The 26,533-nt window shown below is 40.6% G+C and overlaps 3 protein-coding genes across 5 annotated transcripts; 2 read left to right on the plus strand and 1 right to left on the minus strand.

Annotated features, from left to right (window-relative positions):
- Positions 1 to 347: 347 nt before the first annotated feature.
- On the minus strand, positions 348 to 3,107 carry pebp1 (phosphatidylethanolamine binding protein 1). Its single transcript, XM_083911908.1, has 4 exons — positions 2,899 to 3,107; positions 1,813 to 1,922; positions 1,234 to 1,334; positions 348 to 777 (listed from the first exon to the last, which is right to left on the minus strand). The coding sequence occupies exons 1-4, from the start codon at positions 3,031 to 3,033 to the stop codon at positions 560 to 562; spliced, it is 564 nt and encodes a 187-aa protein (XP_083768034.1). The 5' UTR covers positions 3,034 to 3,107; the 3' UTR covers positions 348 to 559.
- Positions 3,108 to 5,325: 2,218 nt separating this feature from the next.
- Positions 5,326 to 17,253, plus strand: vsig10 (V-set and immunoglobulin domain containing 10). 3 transcript variants are annotated; one of them, XM_083912531.1, is made up of 9 exons: positions 5,326 to 5,577; positions 5,683 to 6,015; positions 7,530 to 7,835; positions 13,424 to 13,714; positions 15,097 to 15,381; positions 15,651 to 15,764; positions 15,956 to 15,968; positions 16,626 to 16,768; positions 16,855 to 17,253. In XM_083912531.1, exons 1-9 carry the CDS (start codon positions 5,532 to 5,534, stop codon positions 16,947 to 16,949), a joined length of 1,626 nt encoding a protein of 541 aa, XP_083768657.1. In that variant the 5' UTR covers positions 5,326 to 5,531; the 3' UTR covers positions 16,950 to 17,253. The 3 variants fall into 3 exon arrangements, with proteins under 3 accessions (XP_083768657.1, XP_083768655.1, XP_083768656.1); XM_083912529.1 differs by having other exon boundaries at positions 5,327 to 5,577; positions 5,677 to 6,015; XM_083912530.1 differs by having other exon boundaries at positions 5,327 to 5,577; positions 5,680 to 6,015.
- Positions 17,254 to 19,139: 1,886 nt separating this feature from the next.
- Positions 19,140 to 26,489, plus strand: wsb2 (WD repeat and SOCS box containing 2). The gene is made up of 9 exons (XM_083912994.1): positions 19,140 to 19,334; positions 19,537 to 19,705; positions 21,070 to 21,272; positions 21,371 to 21,502; positions 22,981 to 23,081; positions 24,900 to 25,099; positions 25,429 to 25,518; positions 25,614 to 25,730; positions 25,868 to 26,489. Exons 1-9 carry the CDS (start codon positions 19,295 to 19,297, stop codon positions 26,079 to 26,081), a joined length of 1,266 nt encoding a protein of 421 aa, XP_083769120.1. The 5' UTR covers positions 19,140 to 19,294; the 3' UTR covers positions 26,082 to 26,489.
- Positions 26,490 to 26,533: the final 44 nt, after the last annotated feature.

Genomic DNA, 26,533 nt, shown 5'->3' on the forward strand with positions numbered 1-26,533 from the left:
TGGAAAGAACAGTTAAGACAATCTATTGTAATATAATATAAATGTAGTATCATAAAACAATTGCACATAAGGTTGGACCATACAACCCTAGTTATTTCAGTGGAAATGTAGACATGCTGTAGCTGCTGACACTTTTTACACAAAATGATATACTTTCTGGAAACTGCTCCTTCTGCAACTAAGATGTCAAATGTAAGCCGCCTCCAAACATTCAATGCTCCTCACATCTATGATAGTTTATCATGAAACTTTATATTATTAATAGTAGAATGTTATGATCTCAAAATTGGCCAAATGAGACCTTAAGCATTGATTGGAAAATAGATCAGAGAACTCCACCGTTTCAGTGTTGGACAGATTTATTGAATGCATGTGACCTCATTAAGAGGAGCAGTTATGTTAGTCACAGCATGGGAAGGCAACAGTGGGGAAAAAAAACTTTTTAAGTGGAAAAAAAAATGCCTTGTTCACTTTTGGGTGTTTTTGCTTCTGTCAAGAATGGGAGTTTCCTAGGCCTCCGTGGGAAATCCTAGTGCTGAACGCTCTCGAGTCTTTTTTTTTATTTTCCGGCCAGCTGCTCGTACAGTTTGGGGACGTAGTCGTCCCACTCGGCCTGGTAGCAGGTTCCTGCCACCGGGGCTCCCAGGTTGTATTTCCGTCTGAAACTCTGGATCTTGAACTTGCCGCGGCCGTCTCCAGACCGGTTAGTGAGGACGGTCTCTGAACAGGACAGGTTGCTGGGCTGCTCGTACACCAGCCACACGTACCTGTGGAGACCTGAGGAGGGCAAAGAAGGAGGTGACTGAATGCTGTAGTGCTGCTGGAAAACAACCTCTTAAAACTGTCAATTATTGATGCCAGGCTACAGATACTGTTCAAGATTAACTGTGGCTAAGGCTGCAGATGTGCCAACCCTCTTACATATTTAACAACAGCCCTGTTGACATACATAAATAAAACTAAGTAAGAAAGACAGTCTTTAGGCCTCCTTTTGAGGCTTTTGGATTAGAAATTTTTAAAAGTCTTGACAAACTCCAGGATTACATGCACTATACTCATTGTGTAGATAAATATTTTTGGGCCTTAAACTGCACACAAAATACAGGATATTTTTGCAAAATATGGACACAAATCAATCTTATCATGCATTGGTTAAACAATAGGTTTAACTTGTTGAAATGAAAACATCTCTACACTTTAATAGTGCTCTCTCTGAACTTCATTCTCTCTCACCTGTGCCCTCGGGAGGACCAGAGCCCACGTAGTCCGACAGCACGCAGCCAGAGGACACATCATTCCCTTTCATGTTGACCACCAGGAAGTGGTGCCACTCTCTTTAGTGAAGGGCCAAAAAAATTAAAGTATTAACAAATGAGATCTGAGACTCGTGGATTTCGTGCTTACATGTTGAACATTACTAAATAAATATCTTCGATACAAAAGAAAACTGGGCCTAGGTAGTACTCAATCACTTTGATTTAGAGCTCCAGGCAAAATATAACTAAGCATCTATGTATAGTGTACTGTGTGCTCGTGTAAAGTATGTGCCCAATGCACAGAAAGTGGGTGTGATGGGGTAATGGGGGCAAACATGAAATACCCTGCAGCCACTTGAAAATCTAACCCTATGACCATAAGACTCAACCCCCATCGATCCCTACATCGCAGTGATGCCTCTCTTCTTCAACTATAACTTGCATTTCAGCTGCACAACAGAGTAACTTTCTCTGCCACATTAATCACTGTACTTGGACTGCAGTGTTGCAACCCCCACCCAGCATTTCTATCCAGGGTTTGCCTGCTTTTTCTCACCTGAATTTGGGGTCATTCCTGCTGGGAGCGTCGGGGTCGGTCAGGGCCAAGGTGTACACCTTACCGGAGTCACAGCCTTCCCATTCGATGCAGGTGGGTCGATTCTGCACCTGCAGGTGAGGTTTTAACATTTAATAGCTAGACTGCATGTGTATTCCAGATATCTGTTATTCAATTATTCCCAGTCAAAAAAAGATTTCAGATATCCACAATGACATTCTTATTAGTACAAATGACCTCATGTTTGCCATTCATGTGCGTTGGGCTTTCAATTCTAAATATCCCCAATTAGATTCTAGATATCTATAATGAGCATTCTGGATATCGGTCATGTCATTCTTACTAAAGAACATTTCGGATATCTAAAATCCATACACTTAATTTCAGATATCCCAAATGAAAAGAAAATTCCAGATGAGATTTAGTCAATCGTAAATAAATTCTGACTGGTAAAAATGTCATCCCGGATATGTACAACTGCAAGTTTACTAGTAAGAATTACATTAGAGATATCCACATATATATCCAGATATATCCCCTGCTAAAGCTGCTGCCCCCGCGACCCGACCCCGGAGAAGCGGTTGAAGATGAGATGAGATGAGATGAGATGAGATGAGACATCCAGATATTTAAAATGTAATTGTGGAGATCTAGAATTGAAAGCCCAATACAAATGAATGGCAAACGTGATGTCTTTGTACTAGTGAGAATGACGTTGTTGACATCTGAAATCTTTATTTTGACAAGTAAGAATTCAATTATGCCCAGAAGAAACGGTGTTATGGATATCTAAAGTGTAACTACACAGGAGTGTGACTCTATAAATAAGTCGAAACTGCTTGGGTTTGGTTGCACGTGCTGTGGCAGCTCTGGCGCCCACGAGGGGGCGCTTTTCAACATATTTTACAGCTGCAGAAACGCTCGTGGCATTATGTAACCCAATTCATTATTTGCAAACAGGCTTATACTAAATCATAAATAACAAAGCAATGTTTTGTTTAAATACATAACGTGTTAGCATGTTAGCCCACAATAGCTTGTAAGCCAACGCAGAAACGAAGCTAACTACTTAGCTGACTTGCTAACCTGTGTTGGTGTGAGCACTTTGCCGAGCTCGTCGATTTCCACGGAATCGTATTTAACAGTGAGAGGCTGCGTAGGTTTCTCCTCGACCTCCAGGAGGGCGAGAGGCCCGGTCCACTGGCTCAAATCTGCGGGCATTTTGACTGGAGGTCCGGCTGCAGACGTTGTTGACTGTATCTCTACTCGCCAGCATGCACAAAAGTGCTGCTGCGTTCACGTAACATCTGCTATTTTATAAATAAAAATAATCACAGTGCACCAGTGGTATATCATTACCACGTTTTCACCACAGTAGTTATACAATAATACGAAGATCCCTTCGTAATCATAACACCAAGTCAAGTGGGAGATAAATTAAGTTATTGCTGCTTCTTGTGTTTAGTGCTGTGTGGTGAAACGTATATTTCAGAGCTATGTGTCTGCACCTGAACGCCACAGACTTGCAACAGCTGCAGGCGGCCGCCAGAGAGCGCTGTCGCATCTCTGCCCCACTGGATTGGGATTTGTTAAAACTTTCTGTCATCACCACCCTGTCGCCGTCCCTCCTCAAGCTCACATGCTCCATTAACACACTTTCTGTTTCCAGACATCCCATTTTTAGAATCTGGGGTCTGACTATGAGATAACTGTTGAATTATTTTAGTAAATTAAGGACCATGTTACCTGGCAAAGCAGAAACGTGCATTTCCTCTTATGAGGGTGTTAGATTTTTTTTTAATTTGATTTAGGATGGCCACAGCAAAGGGCACAAATGACTGATGATGTACCCATTTTTATTGTGCAGTGGGACCTTGAGGGTCCTGTCAGATGGCAACAGCTGGATTGATGAGTAAAGGGGTTGTTTGAGGTCATTACAGACCAGTTTAGAGATGCGTTAATCACTTAATCAATTAGTTGCCAACTATTAAATGAATCGCCAACTATTTTTTTATCATCAGTTACTCGTTTTGAGTAATTTCGTAAGAAAAAAAAATCCAGATTCTCTGATTCCAGCCCGTTAAATGTGCATATTTTCTGGTTTCTTTGCCCCTCTTCAGTTAACTGAATAACTCTTGCACAATTGTTGTAGTTATCCGCTACACTATTAGGGAAACACTGATTTACACTTGCCACCATTTTCGGACATTGTATAGACCAAACAACTAATCGATTAATTGAGAAAATAATAAGCAGATTAATCAACAATGAAAACAATCATTAGTTGCAGCTCTGTTGTTGTTGTTGTTGTTGTTGTATGGGTTCTTCCTGGTTAACCACCAGGGTCACTTTGTTTACGTGTAACTGAGAGGTTCCAGGAGAAGATATTAGTCAGAATATATCTCTGGGTTTGCTGTCATTGAAGCTCTTAAGTTCCCTGAGGAGACACACAAAGGCCTTATTGCCTTTGTGTGCATTGGTCTGAGAGGTGAGTTTATGATTGTTAAATATCACTGCCGTCAATTTAATTTCCATAATGTCTGTCCTAATGCTGTTAATTGCTGGTAATTATGTTTTACTAGCTCAATAATATAATCTAAGCCTGCAATAACAATGATAATAAAAATATTATTATAATTACAATAATACACACTTATTAATATTATTATTATCATATACAAAACTGAGAATGTATTTTCTAGACTACTTTAGAGCAATACATGATAATGGGGGTAAACAAAGGAAATGCAGTATTTTGACCAGCTGTTGTAAGAATACTAGCCTACTAATATTACTCTTACTTAAGTAAAAGTAGTACTACCCCACTGTAGAAATACTATAAAAGTAAAAGTCCTGCATTCAAAATGTTACTTGACTAAAAGTACAAACGTACAAGCATCAAAATATACTTAAAGTGCAAAAAGTAAACGTACTCATTAGGCAGAATATTATATTATTAGATTGTCATTATTGATAGATTAATGTAAACATCACGTTCAGGTTGCAGCTGATAAATGTGGGACTAACTTCGTCTACTTTATATTCAATATAATATAAACAATATATCCTATTTCATTTGTTGATAATATTTTGTATTAATAATCTGTATCCGTAAAGTTACTAAAGTTATCAAATAGATGTAGTGGAGTAAAAAAAGTAGCCTACAATAGTTCCTCTGAAATGTAAGTAAAAGTATAAAGTAACAGTATAAAGTAAAGTTATACAATGAAAATACTCAAGTCAAGTACAAATGCCTCAAAATTGTACTTAAGTAGGCCTACACTACAGTAATTACTTACTCATAACTAATTTTCCACCTCTGATAATAATAATAATAATACACTATTATTATTATTATTATTGACATAAGTAGAATGTATTTGAATGGGGAAAATAAAGCAGATGCAGTGTTTTTACCAGCTGATGTAATTACAGGGCTGCTACTAATGAATACCAACCATGGTGGTACTGTCCCTTTAACAAGGTGAGGTCAAGGTGTGGTTTATTCCTCCCAAAGTTTCCGGATCAGCGTGCTCCAGTAAACAAAGCCCGTCCTTCGTTAGTGTCATCATGTCACCCTGGTCACCTCTGTAGTGTCGCCCGTGGTTTCTAATGGGCAGTGTCACACAGGGGCTCACACAGGTGGACTAGTCAGACAGGTTTGGCTCCTTTTGTTCACTTTTTTGTGTGAAGGCGATGTAGCCTTTTGGAGAGTTATCATGAAGTCAGTCGTGTTGCTTCTGCACCTGTGTTTGTGTGCGACAGGTGAGTTTTTATTTGTTTTTATCGCGGCCAGGTAACTCAGGTGAGTCTGTAAACGCCGCTCACGCCGTTTTCTTGTTTGTCCCCTTGTTGCTGTCGAAGCAGCAGCAGCAGCAGCAGCAGCAGCAGTTTCGGGCAGCGACTCCACCGAGACAGAAACCGTCCTGACGGGCGCGCCGGGCGACGTCGCTCTGTTTCCGTGTTACGCCGTCGGTAACGTAACACCGTCCGTAACGACGTGGATGAAAAATGGACGAGAGGTCGCCGCGTCTTCCTCCGTGAGCCCCTCAGCACCCGCCGCCGGTCAGCGCATCACGGTGCTGCGTGACGGGAGTCTGAACATCCGAGGGGTGGCACCCGGAGACGAGGGCGCCTACCTGTGCAGCTCCACGCTGCCAGGCAACAACACCTTCCACGCACGTGTCCTGCTGCAAGTAGCCAGTAAGTGAATGTCCATTATGTCCAGTATAAAAAATAATGCAATAAATAAAAGCAATATGGTGACAGATACACTGGGCGGTTTCTTTTTCACTAGAGTGAGAGAAGAGTTGTTCTAGTAAACACAAACTGGTTCTTCAACATAACAAACACCCACCAGGGACAGGTTGATGACACAAGCTGAACATGACACTTAAAGCTTCATGTATCAACTATTATTTCAATGAATGATCCGTTTTTAGAGCTAAATGATTTACTGATTAATCCCTTGACAGAAAAGTAAACATTTTTGAATCTCATTTTATAGTTTCCACTATTAACAAAGGTATTTTTTGACTTCAGCCCTTGAGTGTTCTTGCAGCTGCTGCATCCGAAGACAAAACATCAAGATGAAGTTTAGAGTTCACAAAAAAAGACCAATAAAATAAAACAGTTGATTACAGTGTTTTAGGACGATCCAAAATCTTCTATCCCAATGTAGATAATTTCATATCGTGGTAATGATATATGAAAAAATATGAAAAAATGCATGTTTTATGGTAATCCAATAAATGGGTAGTCTATGTGAAATAACCACATGCCACTCCTGTGGGACTTTCATATGCAAGAAATGAAAAATATCCAGTATTTTCTCATTTTATTAAGAACATCAGTGCAGAAGTACAAACTCAAAATATCCGATTTTCTGAAGAAAAAAAACTGACACAAACTGAAAATTATACTTAAAGCTGTAACTGGCAATATTTTTAAAGATATCAGTTACTATTTTAGCTAAATGATTTATTGATTAATAAATTGATAGAACAGAAAATATTTTTTATCACGCAATAATGATTAATTCCATTTTTAAGGGGGGGCATATTGTAAAAAGGTTTATCTTCATCTCTTTTTTAAATAGAATAAATACTGTGAAAGTATCAAAACACACAACACTTTTTATTGGGGGGACAAATGGTCATGCATATGTCCCCCTGCATCCCCCCGAGGATCTGCACCCATGGTATCAACTTAGAATCAAACCAGGCTTCGAGGTCCCGTGTTGTATATTAATAGTGTTCATGCCGCCGTGCCAGTGACCGTCATTTTAGCCTAATTATAAACTCACTCATATTGAGAGATCCAGCTCTAACTGGGGGATCCCGAGGTGTTCCCAGGACCAGGTGGAGAGATTATATCTCCACACTGGCCCTGGGTATCCCAAAGGCCTCCTCCCAGCTGGACGTGCCTGGAACACCTCCCTAGGGAGGCGCCCAGGGGGCATCCTTACTAGATGACCAAACCACCTCAACTGGCTCCTTTCAACAAAGGGAGCAGCGGCTCTACTCCGAGTTTCTCACGGATGGCTGAACTTCTCACCCTATCTCTAGAGCTGGTTAATGTGGCACGGGAAAGGGAAGTTTGGGGTCCCCTGCTAGAGCTGCTGCCCCCGCGACCCGACCCCGGAAAAGCGGTCGAGGATGAGATGAGATATTGAGTGATGAGAATATGCTTTAAGGTGCTGCTTGTACTCCTTCCAGGTGGTCCAGGAAATGTATCTACATCCATCGGTCCAGCCACTGCCCTGTCCAATGGGACGCTCATCGTCTCTCAGGGTTCGAGCGTCTCCTTCAACTGCTCCAGCTCCTCTTACCCCTCTCAGCAGCTGACCTGGGCCTTCAGAGGAGAGTCGGCCAGCAACGAGTCGCTGGTTTCCAACTCCGGATCCTGGCTGGACTTCAGGATAAAAGACATTCAGCCCAGCGCTCAGGGAGTTTACAGCTGCATTGCCCACAACCCCGTCTCTCATCAGGCTCTCAATAAGAGCACACAGCTGCTAGTTTACTGTAAGTACCATGAACAGAGCACCCTTCACTGACTGAAGGTCTCAGGGTTAATGTGGTAATTTTCATTCATTCGGCTGCATTTTAGAGTCAAAACTGGAAATGGCAAGTTAAGATAGATTGTATAATGCTATGAGGATGGAATTTACAACAATAGACAGTATATTGTTTTATATACACTGGACATCAAAATTAGATAACAAATGATTAATACTTGATTTATTCTGAAATATTGTTATTTTTTATTTTATTCAATGGACTTGGCGACACACAGTGAGAAGGTTACCGGTTTTCGCGTCCCGAGCCTTTCTGTGTGGAGTTTGCATGTTCTCCCCGTGTCTGCGTGGGTTTTTTCCGGGTTCTCCGGTTTCCTTCCACAATCCAAAAGTCATGCAAATGTTAGGTTAATTGATGACTCTAAAATTGCCCGTAGGTGTGAATGCTTGTCTATCTCTGTTCGTCTCTATGTGCCCTGTGATAGACTGGCGTCATTTCTAGGGTGTACCCCGCCTCACGCCCGATGTTAGCTGGGATCGGCTCCAGACAGCCCGCGACCCCGACAGGGACAAGCGGTTGAAGATGAATGACTGAATGTACCAAGGGACTTTAACAAAAACCTTTATTTTGTGAAAAAAGCAGTGAGCAAAATTATAGAACAGTAACCAATGTTTTAGAAGAGAAGATTTAAACACTGTTTTCTTCTGTAGGATTAAAAAGTGAACAGGAAGTGTAGAGGCCACAGCTTTGAATGACTTCAGCACATCTGCATCCACAGGACATCACTAGTTTCTCACACTGCTCTGGTTTGATCTTGGTCCATTCTTCTTCAGTCTCTTCCACAGTTCGGTAATTGTAGTGGGTTTCTTAGACTTTACTTTGTTGCCAAGGATTTTCCAGAGATTCACTATGGGTTTTAGATCTGGACTTTGACACTTCCTCCTTCAAATGTAACTGACTTCTTTACACAATCTGGGTTCAGTCCTTCCCCAGTCCTACACCTAATATAATGTTTCCATCAGACCCAAATACATTGTACATACTTTCATCACTAAAGTCACTCTGGACCAGTTCTCCTCTGTCGACACAACATGCTCCTCAGCAAAGACAGGTCTAGACTTTTTATTCTTTCTGCTGATGAGAGGTTTGGTCACTGCAGAGTGGGCATTCAGTCCAAGTTTTCTTGAGACAACGTTGAGACACTGTGTGCAGAGACAGATCCTTGCCCTGTTCAACACTGAACTGGCAAACAACTCCAGCTGTAGTGTTGAACTGATTCCCCATTGAGAGTCTTCACATAATCCTGTCCTCTCGTGCACTTTTTTTTTCACATGGACCGGCTTTTTTGAGCGACTGAATCTGTGTCCTTGTAAAGTTTCAATATTCTTGAAATCACACACTTGGAACCCCCAACCTCTCTGTAGTGGCTTAGGGCGCACTCACACTGTCCATCCGTACCGTGCCCGAGCACGTTTCACGGCTACAGTCTAGTTCGTTTGACCAGTGTGAGTGCAACGGTTGCCTGCCACGGCCCGTTTGGGAGAGGTGGGCTTTTGTAAAGCACATTTGCACATGTACGAGCACGAGCATGCGCACGTGTCCGAGCACGAGCACAAGGCCTACGGCCGCCGACGTAATTTTATTTGCGCCTGTTCGGACATAGAAAAGAGAAGGAGGGACCATGCGCGGACATTTAAAACAATGGCGGCGAAAGGTTCACGTTGGTGTGATGCGGAGGTGGAGTGTTTACTGCAGATTTGGTTCGGATGAAAATATTCAAAAACAGTCGGACAAGACGTACACAAACTCCGAGGTCTATGGAAAGATTTGTAAACAAAGCGACGCATCGCGATGACGTCAGTCCATGCTTGTGACGTGTTTCAACGTGATGACGTATAGGCAGCAAGGAGCATTTGCCAAGGCCCAGGTAGTGTGAGTACAAACGGGCCTGGCCCCCGGGGTACTTGTCCCCCCCTCCCTCTCCCCCCGCGCCCCAGCCCGTTTGTACTCACACTGCCTGGGCCTCGCGCAAATGCTTCTTGCTGTCCATACGTCCACGCCGTAACACGTCACACGCATTGATTGCGTGTGTGTGGCTTTGTTTACAAATCTTTCCACAGACCTCAGAGTTTTTGTGCGTCTTGTCGACTGTTTTTGAATATTTTCAGCCGACCAAATCTGCAGTAAACACTCCACCTCCACATCACACCAACATGAACCTTTCACCGCCATTGTTGTTGGTCCGTCGTTCTATTTTTTATGTCCGAACAGGCGCACATATGCTACCGCCGTAGGGCTCGTGCTCGTACACGTGCGCACGCTCGTGCTCGTACATGTGCAAACGGCTCTACAAAAGCCCACCTCTTTCAAGCGGACCATGGACGGCCCACTGTCCGCAGTTATGCGCGGAGCGGGTGCACTCACACTGCTCAAACGTACTAGGCTTTAGCTGAAAACCCGGTTTTGGCCCGGTACAGAAGGACAGTGTGAGTGCGCCCTTAGAGGATTATCACTTTGGCCTTCATCTGGACAACCTGCTGTCCCAGGGTTTCAGTCACCTTAGAGCTGCTTGCCATCTTGCAAAGTAACCAGGAGAGCTGCCAGATAAATAGGGTTTGTCCAACAATTAAGTAAATTGTCACCAGGTGCCAGATTAACACCAATAACTGGGAGGTATCTGAAAGTGTTCTTTTATTTTGCTCCCTGCTTTTTTCACAAACAGTAAAAAATAATGTATTTTTTTGAAAAAGGACAGAAGCAAATATCAATCCTAAGGGTCTGAACAGAACTCAGCACCAATGATGTAAAACCATAAAAGGAGTACAGGAAGAAGAAAAAAGTGCAGAGATCACAAAAACTGAAAATACTAATTAAAATTTAAGTTTACAGGCAAAATCCATGAATTCTATACCTCAGTCTAGCCCTGAAAAGAGTGAAAAAAATAAATACTCTGATGAAAATGAATTTGAATGCGCATTTGTGTTACTAAATAATTATGTGACTTACGTTAATTTCTTGTAATCCAATAAATATAAACTGTATATGAAATTGCCACATGATAAAGCTTGATACTCCCGTGGCAATTTTAATAAGTAAAAAATGACAAATATCGAGTATTTCTAATTTTTTAAGAACTTTAGTGCAAAATATAACTTCAAAATATTTCACATAAGATTTTCTGAAAAAAAAGAGCTAGTATGTGCTTGTGATTATCGATTAAGATGACATAATTGTGTATCACGGTATATGATTTAATCACGATTCGCATCCATTGAAAGTCGATAAATGATCATACCGAATTATCGTTCAGCTATATTTAAAATCAGCTTGTAGAGATGTTGTCACTTTGACATTAAAGGGTCCTTTTCTGTCGGTCATTGTCAGAAAAGTTACATTAGGTGCGTTTCCATTAGAGTTGAATACCCGCAATGAGGCGGGTCTATCTCGCCGAAACACCCCGAATTTGCATGTGAGTCGCTCTTGTGATCGTTTTTTTTACCCTGTGTGAGAGCAGAGACGTTTTTTTCCCCTGAGAGAAGCCCCGTTGCTAATTGGATGTAACTCTCAGCAGGATGTGACGTGGGTAGTACAGACGCCACAACAACACCGCAAAGTAAACTCTTTTAACCAGTGGTATAGCAGAACGCAGCACAGAAATGATCTGTGCACGCCCATCTTTGCACAGGCTCGTTAAAATGAGGACAAGTAAAAGTCGAAAAAGGGGTTGTGAAATGTTGCCAGACTGACAACATAACGAGACCAGCACCCAGTTATTCACCGTGATGCAACGATAATTTAATCTGTGTGGCCTCGGTTATGGAAATATCAGTTTTATCTGCAGCTCAGGAGTTTAGATAAGGACACGCTGAATGGACTTCCTGAACACACACACAATCATTTTCCTGTGTTTCAGCCGACTTCCTAGAATTACTCACAGATGCATGACTTTTCCACAGGAAGGCAAGCAACGTTTCCCTGGATTTCCACTTTTATGTATCAACCGGTTTATAAAAGGAAAGCATATATTAGATAACACTTTCATTTGAAGGTCTAATTTCCTAAAAAAACATAACAACTCATATGTAAATTAAGATTCAGTATTATTCAAAGTGTTTCAGTCAGTGCTCTGCAATTCAGCTGAACATGCAAATATTTGTCTTCAGGCAAGTTAACAGTAAGACATCCTGTATAAGACTAAAGTTTTCTATTATAAATGTTTAATAAATCAATGACTTTAAGTTGAATAGACCTTTCAAGGAAAGAAATTCATCTGGACATCAATAACGTCACAACTAATACAACTCAAACTCAGAATCTTACTTGAATTAGTACCAAATGATATAGTTCTCTCCAGGAAACGCATTAGGGCACTATGGACCGTAAAAAGAAAGTATTTCTTATTATTTGTCGGTTTGTTGCTTCTACCTTGGATATGTGTGATGAGTTATGATAATAAATACAATTTTCTTATGCAGGAGTGAAGAGATCACAGTACTGAACCGGATATGAGGAGCTCTTTTCCAAAACGCTATAAATCCATTTGAATAGTTTTCAGGAAAATTAAAAATTTTTACCGAGACCCACACATTTGGTTAATATTCAGTTTATCTTGTCAAAATAGTTCATAGCTCAGTCTGAACATTTTGAACGGACGGACAAAACAAAAAACTCTCCCGCTTCAGAGCGCCGCCATGTTGGATCGCATAGAACACTCACTGAATTCTGATTGGTCGAGAGGACGTATCGCATTTAGGCTAAAAATAGGTTTGGAAAGGAACTGCATCTTGAGGACAATTTTAAACAAGGAAATATAGAGATTTGGCATGAAACACTGATGAAGCAGTGAAAAGGTTCTGTATACAGCAAAGTGGCATGAAAAACTCATTTTTTTTAAATTTGGCTTTTATCTCGTTTTGGAAAAGCGCTCTTCATATTGACTAAATATAATTTATGTACATTTTTCTTTAAGAAAGGTAGCAAGCAAAGTTATGACTTCAATGAATAGAAATCCAACAAATTGTTTAAGAAAATGTTGGGAAAAGAGATAAAAATGCACATATCTGGCTGAGTAAGTTTCACTAGAAGTCTTGGAAACTCTACTTTCACTAATTTACTGAGAGGAGGAAAGAGTTTTGTTTGAAAACTCATAACAAAAATGACCTGTGACCTGGAACTAGTGTAGTGGCCACTGAAAACATGCCTCAGAACCAGGGTGATTGCTCGGCCTCTAGTATCGCTGCTTGCAGATTTCTCAAGAACTTTCATCGAAACAACTTCACGCTCGACACTGCGCTTCCTTGAGTCCTCGGCGATACGCTTGCTGAGTGTGAAGTCGATTGAATGAACGGTTGTCGAGAAAACTGAAAGACAAACAGACAGAAAAGAAATCTACTACTGCTACAATAGGGGGTTAAAGAACACAATAGGACGTCTCACAAACTTTATTTTAACTTATGCGTCTAAATGCTAGTGTGATGAATGCACAGAGAGGATGGGCCTTAATGAGCTTGAGATTGAAATGATCACAGTCAGGTTACACAGTTGCTGTCTATACTTTCTGCCAGTTTCCTTAATGATGTACTGTCTTTGCCAAGATGTCCCAGACAGACACCCTGAGTGTATGTGGGCACCAGCTCAGGACCCATCCCACGTCCAGTTCACCTGTACCTGGTTTGGAGCGTATCCCACCCCGACGCTACGCTGGGGGGAAGACCAGGGTGACCAAGTGGCCGGCTGGAAAGGACACGTTTATGCAACGGAGGTGACGGACAGCCTGTCGCTGACGCTGAACCGCTCGGTGCTGTCGGACGGGCAGACGCTGAGGTGCATGGCCCAGCACCTGGTGCTCGCTCCAGGAAAAGAGAAGTCGTGTTCGTTTACCCTCAGTAAGCATGTCCCGGTGAAACGAGCCTCTTAACAATCCTGAGATGTGCAACTGCTGAATCTTTTATGTGCTTTTCCACTTGCCACAGCCACACTGACACTCTTCAAGGAGGTTGTTGACATTGTTGACTTGCACTCAGTATTCTAAATATTGACTTTACTTTAATTTAAAGGGTCGGTTCATGCAATAGACAAGAAATCTGGGGTTTCGACCTTCACACCAGTATAATTCAGGGGTACAGAATTCAGTTTTTGGTGCTCACACTATTTAAAAACTTTTACATTTTAGCGACAGCTTCTTTTTCTAGGAGAAAATAAATAGTCTACATAAAAACTGTCCACAGTGAGAATGTTTAGCTAATCTAGAGGAACAGGACACAGGATCTCTGACATTTCAGCCCCCACGTGGTGCAGTGGAGGTCAGTAGGATTTAGTTGTAGTAGTTCCAGTATGGCCGCGCAAAATCAGAAAAACATGTGATTGGTAATTATCGGAAGATATTACTTAAAAAAAGTTAAAATGCAATAATGCAATTCAAACAATACAATACAATATCCTAAAATGAATAATAAAATAAGAAATAAAAGATTGCATTAAAAGGGAAAGACAAATGAGACACACTAGATAAAAGCCTGGCTTAAAGGTGGGTTTTAGGTTTACGTTCCACAGGCTGGGGCAGAAGGGCACATCTCTGTTAAAATGATGCCCTATCTGGTAATGGTAACAAAAATCATTTGTGTGTTCTTCCCAAATTGAATGGGTCCTTAGTGTTAGTTAGTGATCACATGCACCTCCTCCCTTTAGGAGACAAGCCCTTTCTGTTATAAACTCCAGTCCCAATACATATCATCTACTCTGTTTCTACTATGAGGCTGAACGTTGGCAGTATTGATACTCTCCACGTCTTTATCACAGTGCTCTGCTTGCTGTATAAACCTCAGTATAAGAGACACAGTTGGTAACGTGCCCATGAGGACATAGTTAGTGAGTCACTCAAAAGTGCAAGGGTTATCGTCGCAGGATTGTGCAAACAATGGGTTGACGCAAAAGTGTGTGAGAGTTTATAAGCTTTTATAAGATGATCTGCGTTCTTTGAAGCTTCTTTAGAATTAAATAGAAATACTTTATTGATCCCAAGCTGGGAAATTGCAGCGTAACAGCAGCATTACACACAGACACATCCAAACAGTAGTATTAAAGATACCTAAAAAATCAAATGTATAAATAAGCGGTCTAATTGTAGTCTAAAGCTTTGAAGAGAAGGCGTGTCTCTGTAAAATATGGTTCAGGGGTTTTATTCCCACTGGGGCTGGTTAGAATAAATACCTGTTGTAGTTATGATTCTTTGGACTGTCTGATAAAAGTTTGACGTTCTCTCACCCAGAGCCTCCGTACCCTGAAGGCGAGCCGCTGACCACGGCTCTGGAGGCGACCAGCGTAACTCTAACCTGCAGCGAGGCCGTGTCCCTCCCCCCTGCCCACACCACGTGGAGAAAAGGCCTTCAGCAGGAGGACATTGTTCCCGGATCGAAGTACATCCTGTCCGAAGAAGGCCCCGTCCTCAAGCTGACCATACACAACGTCAGCAAGGAAGACGAAGGCGTCTACTTCTGCCGCAGTGAGAACCCCCTCGCTGTGCGTGAGCTGGAAGTCTACCTCACCGTCAAGAGTGAGTTTGGCATGAGAGGAAGGGGTTGGGGCTGTAAGAGGGTCAATCATTTGAATTTGGACTCATTTAAATGAAAATGTAAAGAATGAAAAAGTACTTCAGAGGGAGTGAGTTGAACACACAGGTCTCATTCTGACTTGACCAGAGATTTAAACAGTGAGCCAGTCTCTGCAGGTGTCGACTCAACCTCTGGAATGCTGATAAACCTGCTGCTCCGCCCTTTTTCCTGCTTCATAATCCTCTCCTGTCGTCATGTTTTGTCTCGACAGCCTCCTCTACTTACACAGGAGCGATCATCGGGATCTTTATTGCAGCGCTGATCGTGGGATCGGCCGCAATCGTAGCTAAAACCATTTACTCCAGCAGACACCGGATTTGCCTGGGTAACCTTTTCAGCTTTGCAGCATGTGCACAGAAGTCACAAATGCATGCAACGAACGCTCCACATGTCACCATCATTCCTAGCGCACATTCAAATCATAAATAGTGCATCTGTAATGTTGCATATGAGAACACAAGTATAAATCATAAAAATGCACTCATGTTAACTTCACAATTCATATTTTTGTTTCAGGAGACGGCTTTGGGTGAGTATCTCACATCTACTTTCCCAATACTCACTGCATGCTTATTTTAGTCACCCAAACCATTAAACTAGCTGTTATGTAACAGGTCATGTCTGCAAGCTTCTCTATTGTCTCACTATTTGGCACCAGGGTTCAGTAATCATGCTGGCATAAATGCATCCAATCTCTGCACTGTTTTTGACCTAAATAGACCAGAATGCAATGTAGCTGTGAGTTGTATGAAATGATTAGTTAAACATGTTGGAAAATAAGCTTATTTGCATTAGTTGAGACCACTCTCATGTCTGTTTGGGACAAATATACAAACATCAAACCATTATTTAGCATACTGACATGTTTGGGTAATCTTAAAGGTAACCTACGGACAACATTATGTTCTTTACATTCGGTGTTTCTCACCAAAACACATTGTGTGTATCCTTGAGCCTCATTAACGTGTTGAATTCCTTCCTCGTGAAACATTTGCACGTTGAATGAACCGACACTTTCTAAAAACCTCCCTAAAACGCGTTGGAATTAGGACACAGGTGTTGACACAACACAAGATAACTCCACATTTACCAGCACAGATTTGATGATGTGTAGCCGCGTAAAAAGAGTCTCAGGTATTTATTATCCTATTGTTACAGTACAGAGTATAATAATTTTGCTCTCTAGGCAAATGGAGGAGGACAGAGGTGACGTGCTGAGTCTGGTGGAGTCAGACGACGAGCAGATCTTTCAGGATGCCGTTCCACGGCTGCCTCCTTTAACCAACGGACACCACACGACGCTCGTCCAGATACATCGAATCCCATCGAGTACGACCTCGTAGTGGCAGCCGATTTTCCAGCTTGTAAATGAAGCGTTTGGTTCTGTAAAAAATGTCCTTCTTCTGTTTTTTTAGGTGATCACGAGGATGCAGAAACTGCTGACACAAGCCCAGAGCAGCAGGAAGATACCGTACAGACAGAAGAGCCAGTGGACCTTGTAACATTTTAGGTATTTTAGGGATTATTTCAGATACATCTTATTTTCGGTAAACAGCATTTTACCCCCTATGACAATGTGAACGATCAGTGGAAGACAAATGTAAAAAAAAAAGCAAACAAAAAAACATCTCCTTCAATTTGTTATTTTTTCAACAGGGTTTTAAATTTTTGTAAGATATTTCTATGATTGATTTGTTTGTACAGCATTTTGAACATGTTGCTTTGATATTCGTGCAGTAAATGTGATGTGACAATGGCTTTGGTCATCTATAACTTATTGATTTACTGTTTCTGACTGTCCAAGTTATCAACGCTACGATTTAAGAATGTGTGTGTGTGTGTGTGTGTGTGTGTGTGTGTGTGTGTGTGTGTGTGTGTGTGTGTGTGTGTGTGTGTGTGTGTGTGTGTGTGTGTGTGTGTGTGTGTGTGTGTGTGTGTGTGTGTGTGTGTGTGTGTGTGTGTGTGTGTGTGTGTGTGTGTGTGTGTGTGTGTGTGTGTGTGTGTGTGTGTGTGTGTGTGTGTGTGTGTGTGTGTGTGTGTGTGTGTGTGTGTGTGTGTGTGTGTGTGTGTGTGTGTGTGTGTGTGTGTGTGTGTGTGTGTGTGTGTGTGTGTGTGTGTGTGTGTGTGTAGTGAAGGGTGAAGGGTGAAAACAACCCAAACTCGCCTTTCTTTCTCGCCTTCTTGAAATCACCTGAATCCAGCTGACGTTTACATGGCGACAGTGAGAGAGAAATATCACTTTCTTGTGTGTCAGTATTGGTGATATAGCAATATTTTGGGTATGACTTTGTTCTTTGTAAATATGAACTATGATCAGAGAGTAAAAGTTGAATATATCCTATTGAATTGCACATTCTCTTTTTAAATATCCCTGTGAGTAGAGCTGAACTTATTTAACAGATAATCAGTTACTTGATCTACAGAAAATGATTCAGCGACTATCATGGAAATAATTGTCAGTTAAAGCCCCGAAGTTCAATGTTTTAATTGAATTGAACACTAAATTAAATCAATTATTCAAAGTCAAATACCATTTAAATGGATGTACAAATACAGCAAATGGAAATATATTGCATATGTTACGATAATTATAAACAAATATTCAGCCATGTAGCATTTTTCATTGAACTCAAAGACACAGTAAAAATGCCAGGTGTGCATGTGTATCTTTGTGCTTTAAAAATGAATTCAAACTCATCTTGTTTGGTTTAAATTTTGGGCCTTGACAAGAAAATAAAAATAATTTTCTTCAAGATTCAAGAACTGAATTGTGATTGTGAAAGTGCAATGACATTTTAATTACGTAGGTCCTTTCACAAATGGTGCATTGCATTTTTTCATGTATTAATACAGAATAAAACAAAAGAAGCCATGTATTTACAAAGAATAAAATAAATAGGGCATATATTCCAAATTATAAAATAAAATAGGGCATATATCACAAAGAATAAAATAAAATTGGGCATATATCACAAATAATTAAATAAAATAGGGCATATATCACAAATAATTAAATAAAATAGGGCATATATCACAAAGAATAAAAATTATAAGGGCATATATCACAAATAATTAAATAAAATAGGGCATATATCACAAAGAATAAAAATTATAAGGGCATATATCACAAATAATTAAATAAAATAGGGCATATATCACAAAGAATAAAAATTATAAGGGCATATATCACAAATAATTAAATAAAATAGGGCATATATCACAAAGAATAAAAATTATAAGGGCATATATCACAAAGACTAAAAATTATAAGGGCATATATCACAAAGAATAAAAATTATAAGGGCATATATCACAAAGAATAAAAATTATAAGGGCATATATCACAAAGAATAAAAATTATAAGGGCATATATCACAAAGAATAAAATGAAATAGGGCATATATCACAAATAATTAAATAAATAGGGCACATATGACAAATAATAATACATGATAATAAAATAAAATAATATTCTGATCGCGTAATATCTGAGCTGGCTATCATATTTGAATAATGACATAAGTGTATAGATCATTGTAATTGAATCAGGGGGCTGGGCGTCGCTTTTAAGGTTACGTAATAAAAAAGGAAAACGTGACTACGTCGCGCAACGTTGCAGCCAATGGTAAAGTGAGTCAGACAACCGGAAATCAGCTGAACATTGTTTTTTCCACTCGCACATTTCTCACATAGCGAACACACACATCAGCAGGAACAGACAAGCCCCGGGCAGCTCCGTCTCTCTGCGGACACGGCCGTGTACCCTGCCCCTGCCTTCAGTGTAAATGGACGGCTGCAGCCAAACACGGAGGACACATTCAGGAAGATAAAGCGAAGAATGTGAAGAAGATAACGATGTGCTCCAACGGAACCAACGAGGAGCTCCGACAAACATGTAAGTGACATTTTTTTTTTTTTTACGAGTAATATCCGAGCTCCTTCGTGTTGTCATCGCAACGCTCCGTAACCAGGCAGCGGCTAGAACCTGCGGAAGAAACGCTCGAGCCCGGGAGGTCAGGGGCTGCTGGGGGGAGGCTGCTGTCAGTGGCGGTGATGGATGAACCTGTCAACCGTTTCATTTATGTTGCCTCTTCCAGTGTCCGACCCGGCTCTGGTTCTGGAGCTAAAGACGAGGCGTCCTCCGTCCTTGGAGGGCCGGGCGGGATGCGAGACCTGGAGCGTGGACTTCTCCCCGGACGGAGCCTGGTTCGCCTGGTCGATGGGGCACGGGATCGTCTGGGTGGTCGCCTGGCCTCTGGACTCCGAGTAGGTTTAACCTGTATATTTAATCCAGGCATGATGCGTTCAGGTGTCCCTGGGACATTATTTAAACCACCCAGGGATGGAGCAAACATGAATTTATGCTTGACTTATTAATTAAAGACCTGTTACAACTAAAATAATAATAATAATAATCAGAATTTGTATAGCACATATCAAAACCAGCGTTACAAGCATGAGAAAGTAAGAGGAATGAGCCTAAAAACTATAGATGATACTCTCAACTAGACCAAAGCCTTTTGTACAGAACTTATAATAAAGAAAACAGTGCTTGGGTTAATCTAGAAACTGTGTCATATAGCTATGTATTTATTTTTATTTAAATGGTCAGCAGTTTACGGTTTCTTATTTAGCTATTTATTTTATTTTTATTTATTCTTTATGTTCTCAGTGTTCCTTTCTAGAATAGGTTGACAGCATAATGAATGGTTATTTGTTTTAAAAAGCCTAGGACCTTTTTATATTTATATCAGTGCTCAAGACACAAATACCAGGTCTATTTTCATTCCTGCTTTAAAATGCACTTTACTGGCTGCCGTATTAGTAATTGTGAATTTTCCCCTCTAAAAACAGTATCGGTATCTGTTTAAAAAAAAATTCTGATATCAGTCCGATCTTACTCTTAACATCAAGTATAAAGCACAATTCAACCTAGTAGCTAGGAATAAAAACAGCCCCAAAAGGAGAAATCACAAGAAGGCAAATGCCCATTGTTAAAGATAAAATGATTTAAAAGATGGTACTGCTTTGAATATGACCATAGAATGATACATTTCGCTTTGCGTAATTTGTCAAAATATTAAAAAAGCTTGTTTATACATCATGAAGACCTGAAGTGTTACAAAAAAAATAGTCAAATAAGTGAATAAAAAAGTGGTCCGTTTATCCAGACCAAAGCAAAAATCGATCCAATAGCTGCTCTGTCTGTCTTGGTTGCCAAAGAGTTTATGATGAAAACTGCTGTTATGAAATTATATTTCCAGTGGGGGAATGTGCCATTGTGCAATTAAGGACATTTTGAAATGAAAACTGTTGAAATTAAATAAAGATGTGCAGCAACAGACTGTGCAATTGAGAAAACAAACATGATAAAAATAGCATTTCATTACAACTGAGTTTGAAATATGTATTTGATACTTTCACAATTTCATGGCTGAATTACATTTTATGTGTATTGAATCATCTTGCTAAATAACCACTGTTTTCATCTTTTGTAACTCTGATTATGACATTTCCAGCAGCACTTAAAGGCAGCATCATTAAATCACCAGCTCCAGCTTCACACCTACACACGCCTACATTTGAGGTTATTATGGTATCTGCATACTTGATGCTCTTCTCACCCACAGAGACAGTACGAATGGAGACACCGACCGAGGAGACAAGAGCTTCAGCTGTGGTCATCCAGTGTGGGGCCTCGCCTTTGGACCCCGACCTCCAAAATCAGCTGCAGCGGCACGTCTGGCTAAAACGCCGCCGAAAGGGAACAAAAGCCTGCTTCTGGCCACAGGTTTAGAGAACGGGGTGATCAGAATCTGGAAGGTGTTAACAGGTGAGATCTTTACTCGTACAGGTGCGGAGTCACCTGAGCGGTTTTCAGACTTGACAAAGTCTGTTGTAGCTGATTTTATTGTGTGTGTGTTTTTTCAGGCGATGCTGTATTTGACCTCCATGGCCACGAAGGCGTAGTGAGGGACCTGGTCTTCCCTCAGAACGGGACGCTCACGCTCATATCGTCTTCTCGGGACAAGACCCTGAGGATTTGGGACCTGGCTCAGAAAGGTATGTGCCGTTTTGGATCTTAATTAATGATGTAAAGTCCAGACTCCTGGAGACAGTCAGTCAAGTCTTTTTCAAGTTTTCAGAAGAGTAATGTTCTCACCTGCTCTTGTGCTCACATTGTTTTGAGTGGTGTAGTCAAACAATGCTTGCCGATAAGAGTCTGTGTTTACTTACCAAAATGCAATGCAAACAGTTTTTCATGGGTAAACAGTGGAACGGAAATAGTTGTTTACATTCAGGGTGGACATTACCAAAGAACTATTGCATTATGAGATATAGTGTGTACATTTTTATATTACAACTACCAGTTATGTACGGTATATTACTGTACAGCACTGCCCAAAGCATGCCATATATTTCTATACTGATTAACAACCTTTCATTTAATGCCAATGAGGTACAAGAATCTTCTCACAGGTTCAAAACTCTCCTGAGATAGGAGTCATTCAGCAGTTAGTTTTTTTGGGTCAACGGGAAATTATCATCAGTCTGTTTGGAAAAAAATAACTGAATTAAGCTAAAGTCACCTTGCCTTTTCCAGAGCAGTCAACTGCATCTCACAAGAATGATCTCTCTAGCTCGGTGCATGTTTGCAAATCACTTTTACTCAGTCTTTGGTTTGCAGACAACACTGCAACACGGCTTTTGGCAGCTGACTTAATTATCCAATGTCGGAGTATCCTTGAACGCACCGTCATTGAACTGTCCCTAGTCAAACATTGAAGCTATTAAATGCACTCAGTGAGGTGTTACCAAACAGGTTTCAAGGCTGCACAAACTGAGTTTAATGCATCATGCTGTATTTGATAATGATGCAGACCTGGAATGTTGGAAATAAGGCTGCAACTAACGATCATTTTTTTATAGCGATTAATTTGCAGATTATTTTCCTGATTAATTGTTTGGTGTATAAAATGTCATAAAATAGTAAAAATGTCCATCTCAGTTTTCTTTTCATCTTTCAATGTATTGATTTGTTATTCTAAAACTCATAGATATTCAATTTAATATGATATAAAACAGAGAAAACACGACACTTCAATATTTGATACCGAAAACTACATTTTCTGCCATTTTTGCAGGAAAAATTATTGTAACGATGAATTGATTATTTAAAAACTTGGTGAATCTTTTTCTGTCAATCCACTAATCGATTAGTTTGCTAATCATTGCAGCTCTAGTTTAAAATCAGCTTAAAGGCTCATGGTATGCGTTGATAAACAGTGGGCAATAAGTTTTTAAATCTGTTAAACATTTTTCTGCTCCTGTCCGTCTTTATCACTTCACCTCTATGTTTTGTGGCCGTGCGGTCCAACTGAACTAAACCTCCTGTTCAAATGTAAGAGGTTAAAGCAAACAAATGTTCATGTTTACATCATATTTACGAGTCACTACAGGATTGTTTTCTTATAATCCAGTGATGACTATATTGTGTGTCTCATTCTATTCAGTTTGATTTTGTTTTCTGTCTGTTGTAGGTAAAAAGGTGCAGGTTCTTTCTGGCCATAAAGACTGGATCAGCTGCTGCTGCGTATCATCAGACTGCAGCATGATTGCGTCCGTTGGCAGATTCGACAGAGTGAGTTATTACATTATGAAAGTGTGTTGTTGCATATACAAGGCACAGCCAGACATTGCAACACAGAAACAAGAATTTGCATGACTTCATGTATTTGTATTTGTTTTTTGCATGTTTTTATGTATTTTTAGACTTTTTATCTTTGTGTCAAGAAACTACAATACTTCTAAATGTCCAAAGTCTCCAAGACTGTTTCCACCAGTAATCATAATTGTGAAACAGGGGGCAAATATTCAGCATCTTAGTTCAGTAGACCGGGACCGCAGAAATACTTTTTTTTTCTCTCTCTGTTGCACAACTTTATGATTTAAGCCAACAAGAAGTGTCTTCCTTTCGACAAAATCCTGCATCAAGTTCAAGGACGTTGGAATGATCATTAACTAAATGGGGAGTCTTTTTCTTTTTAACTCAAGGGTTTTTCTTACTGATCTTTTACCTGTGCAAATATTCATGGAGTTTTTTTGGGGGGGGAATAATCAAGCAAGTGGAGTCCATGAGTCAAGTCAAGTCACATGAAATTCTGATGATCTACATCAGTTCTCATATTTAAATCGGTGTAAGACAGCAGCCATCAAAGTTTCATTTTCAACATTAACGAAAAGTGTTGCAGCCTGCTTAACCTTTTGCCCTCTGATGGTCTGCCGTGTCCTAGTAGGCTGACAGGTTTGCGTTAATTGCACTAAATCACCCAATCATGTTTCAAAAACAAAACATAACTTCACAATATCTAGAAAAATGAAAATACTGTATTTAATTAAAAAATAAAAAGTATTTTTCCCTTCCTGGGCGTTATCTCAGGACACTTTACAGACTAGGTATAGAGCACACTGTATGACTTATTTATGATTTACATAGACTCAGCAATTCCTTCCTAGAGCAAGGCACAATGTTACAAAGAAACAGTATGTCCCAACTGTATGCATACTGCATGCAACATTACGTACTTTGTCAGGGCTGCTGCAGTACACACTAAAAAGTAAAACATAAAAGTATGCAATTTGGAACGCAACCTTTATTTGCATTGACATTTATTTGTTGTTTTCGATGACAGGGAAAAATACAGACAGGTGTGTGCCTCCCCGAATGGAGCACAAGTAGACTCTAATCAAGGTGTAGAATCATCTCAAAGATAATCAAGAGAGAAGGGAGCCACCTGAGTTAAATTCCAACTGTCATAGTGAAAGGGGGGGTCATTTTTCCCTACTGATACTTTACTTATGTTAATATTCATAACAGGGCTTTCACTAGAGCAGCATTTCTTTGATGGACATTAGTTTTGGAAGATTGTATTTGCATTAACATTTATTCATTGGTTTTTGACAGGCAAGGAGCAGACTGAAGGCCCACACGGGTTCAACTTTACAAGACTTTACAGACATTTCTTTCCAGTGCAGCGTTTGTTTGCCAGTGCGCTCCTGAGCATGCAGTGATGTAGTTATCTTCATTTGCTCCTTGTGTTTAGTCATAAGACTGACAGAAAGCTTAGAAGTTTGAATCTTTGTTCTCCTCGTTTGGAGACACTTGGAGCACCGTTGAGCTCTTCCCAATCCTGTCGAACTGCTAATCTCACACCTTCTCATTTCGCAAAGAAAAGCAGGCAGCCTAACATTGTGTAATACCATACTTTAAGATCACAATCACACTTTTACACCGGTTGCATGCTCTAGCCTGTCCTGTTGTTGACGTTCACTGAGTCAGAACGTCTGAGTGTCAGATCACAAGCAAACTTCACAAACTTCACACACTTATTCCAAATAAAAACGGTCCTACAGCAATGTATGAAGACTAATTTACCCTTCATGAGTTGACTTTCATCAGATGGTGTGTCTGTGGAGTCTGAGATCGTATACGTTCATCAGGAACCTGACAGGAGGGACCCACAAAAAGACTGTGTACCTCCTGTCTTCCTGTGACTTCTCTCCTGACGGGGCGGTGCTCGCCACCGCTGCCATCAGTGGCTCCAGCTGGTGGATCGATCTCTGGGACCCGTACACTGCAGAGAAACTGGCCACTCTGGTGTAAGTTTACACTCAGCCCTCAGTCTCAAAATGAACGGAATATTTGGTAATGTGAACTGACTTTTTTGACACACATGAAAGCAAGGAATTTAATTTGGAGTTTTATTTTTGAGATAGCTGTTTTCACCAGCAATGTGGAAATGAGTTGCAAGCAGGTAAAGATGTTTGAAGCTCACTCTTTACATCTGATGAACTGCCGGAAAGTACTGTGTGTGCAGGTGTCCTATGTCTTGTGTAGCCTGTTTTCTTGTTTGTATATAATGTGAAATTTAACACCCTAGTCATAACCATTAAGGATTTCTGATGTTCTGTGTTTTTTTTTTATTCAGTGATTATTTTGAAGATTACGGGCAAAAACAAATCTCAGCAATACAATTCTCTCCCAACGGTTTGCACTTGGCGATGGTGACTGACGACAGGTGAGCGGTTTATCAGCTCCATCTCTCAAATGTTCTATAAATTATGTCATCGTGTAAATGTTTTCTCACACTGGGCCGATGTGTTGTATTCACAGAGCTCTTCGCATCTGGGAGCCGGGACAGAAAGGGATGGTGATGCAGACGAAAGCAGACAGAGACTCTAATGGACTCTGCTGCAACTACCATCCACAGGGGGGAGTGGTCGCCACAGGGTAAAAATCTGAAAAAATAAAATAAATAAACTAGACCTATCCTTTTCTAGATTGCATGTTTTCTGAACTCACAGTGGATTAAACCCTCTTGGCCACCGCCACATGACTTTAACACTAACCATCGCCTGTTGTGATAGAACCAGAGACGGCCATGTGAGGTTCTGGAAGGCGCCCAGGACCGTTCCCAGCCTGTGCCACCTGTGCCGATCCATCCTGCGCCACTCGGTCTCCACGCACCAGATGGAGCCGCTACCCCTCCCCAAGAGGATCCTCGAGTACCTCACCTACAGAAACATCCCCGACAACCTCAAGACCAGCTGCTCCTCAGATGAAGACGATTGGGAAGGTTAAATAGGAACATTAACACACTGCAGCAACTGACATTTACAGCAAGCGATTGTCACGCACCGACACATAATGAAAATGCCTTTTTGTTTGCTAATTTAAGAGATGTTTTCCAAGCTTGATTCAGCACAGGAAGCATCTTATGGTAATCTACTCTAGATGCAACGTTCCTACATTAAAGGACCTCATTTATTGCACTACTACTGTAAGACGATGCATAAACTTAATGTTCACATGCTTGTGACTTTATCACAATTTTATACATTTAATTTATTGTGTAAATATCAAATGTATATGCATTTCTAATTTCTGTTATCATAAAACAGCACATGCACTACTTATGTACTGTACCTGCACATATTAATTATGAATATAAAATAACAAACTGGACTTGGAGTAAATAGTTTTATTAAACAGATTCAAACACATGTTCATGTCCAAGATGTATTTTTACATTG

This window comes from Echiichthys vipera (genome assembly GCF_963691815.1).
Source record: "Echiichthys vipera genome assembly, chromosome: 4".
NCBI classification, from domain to species: Eukaryota; Metazoa; Chordata; class Actinopteri; order Perciformes; family Trachinidae; genus Echiichthys; species Echiichthys vipera.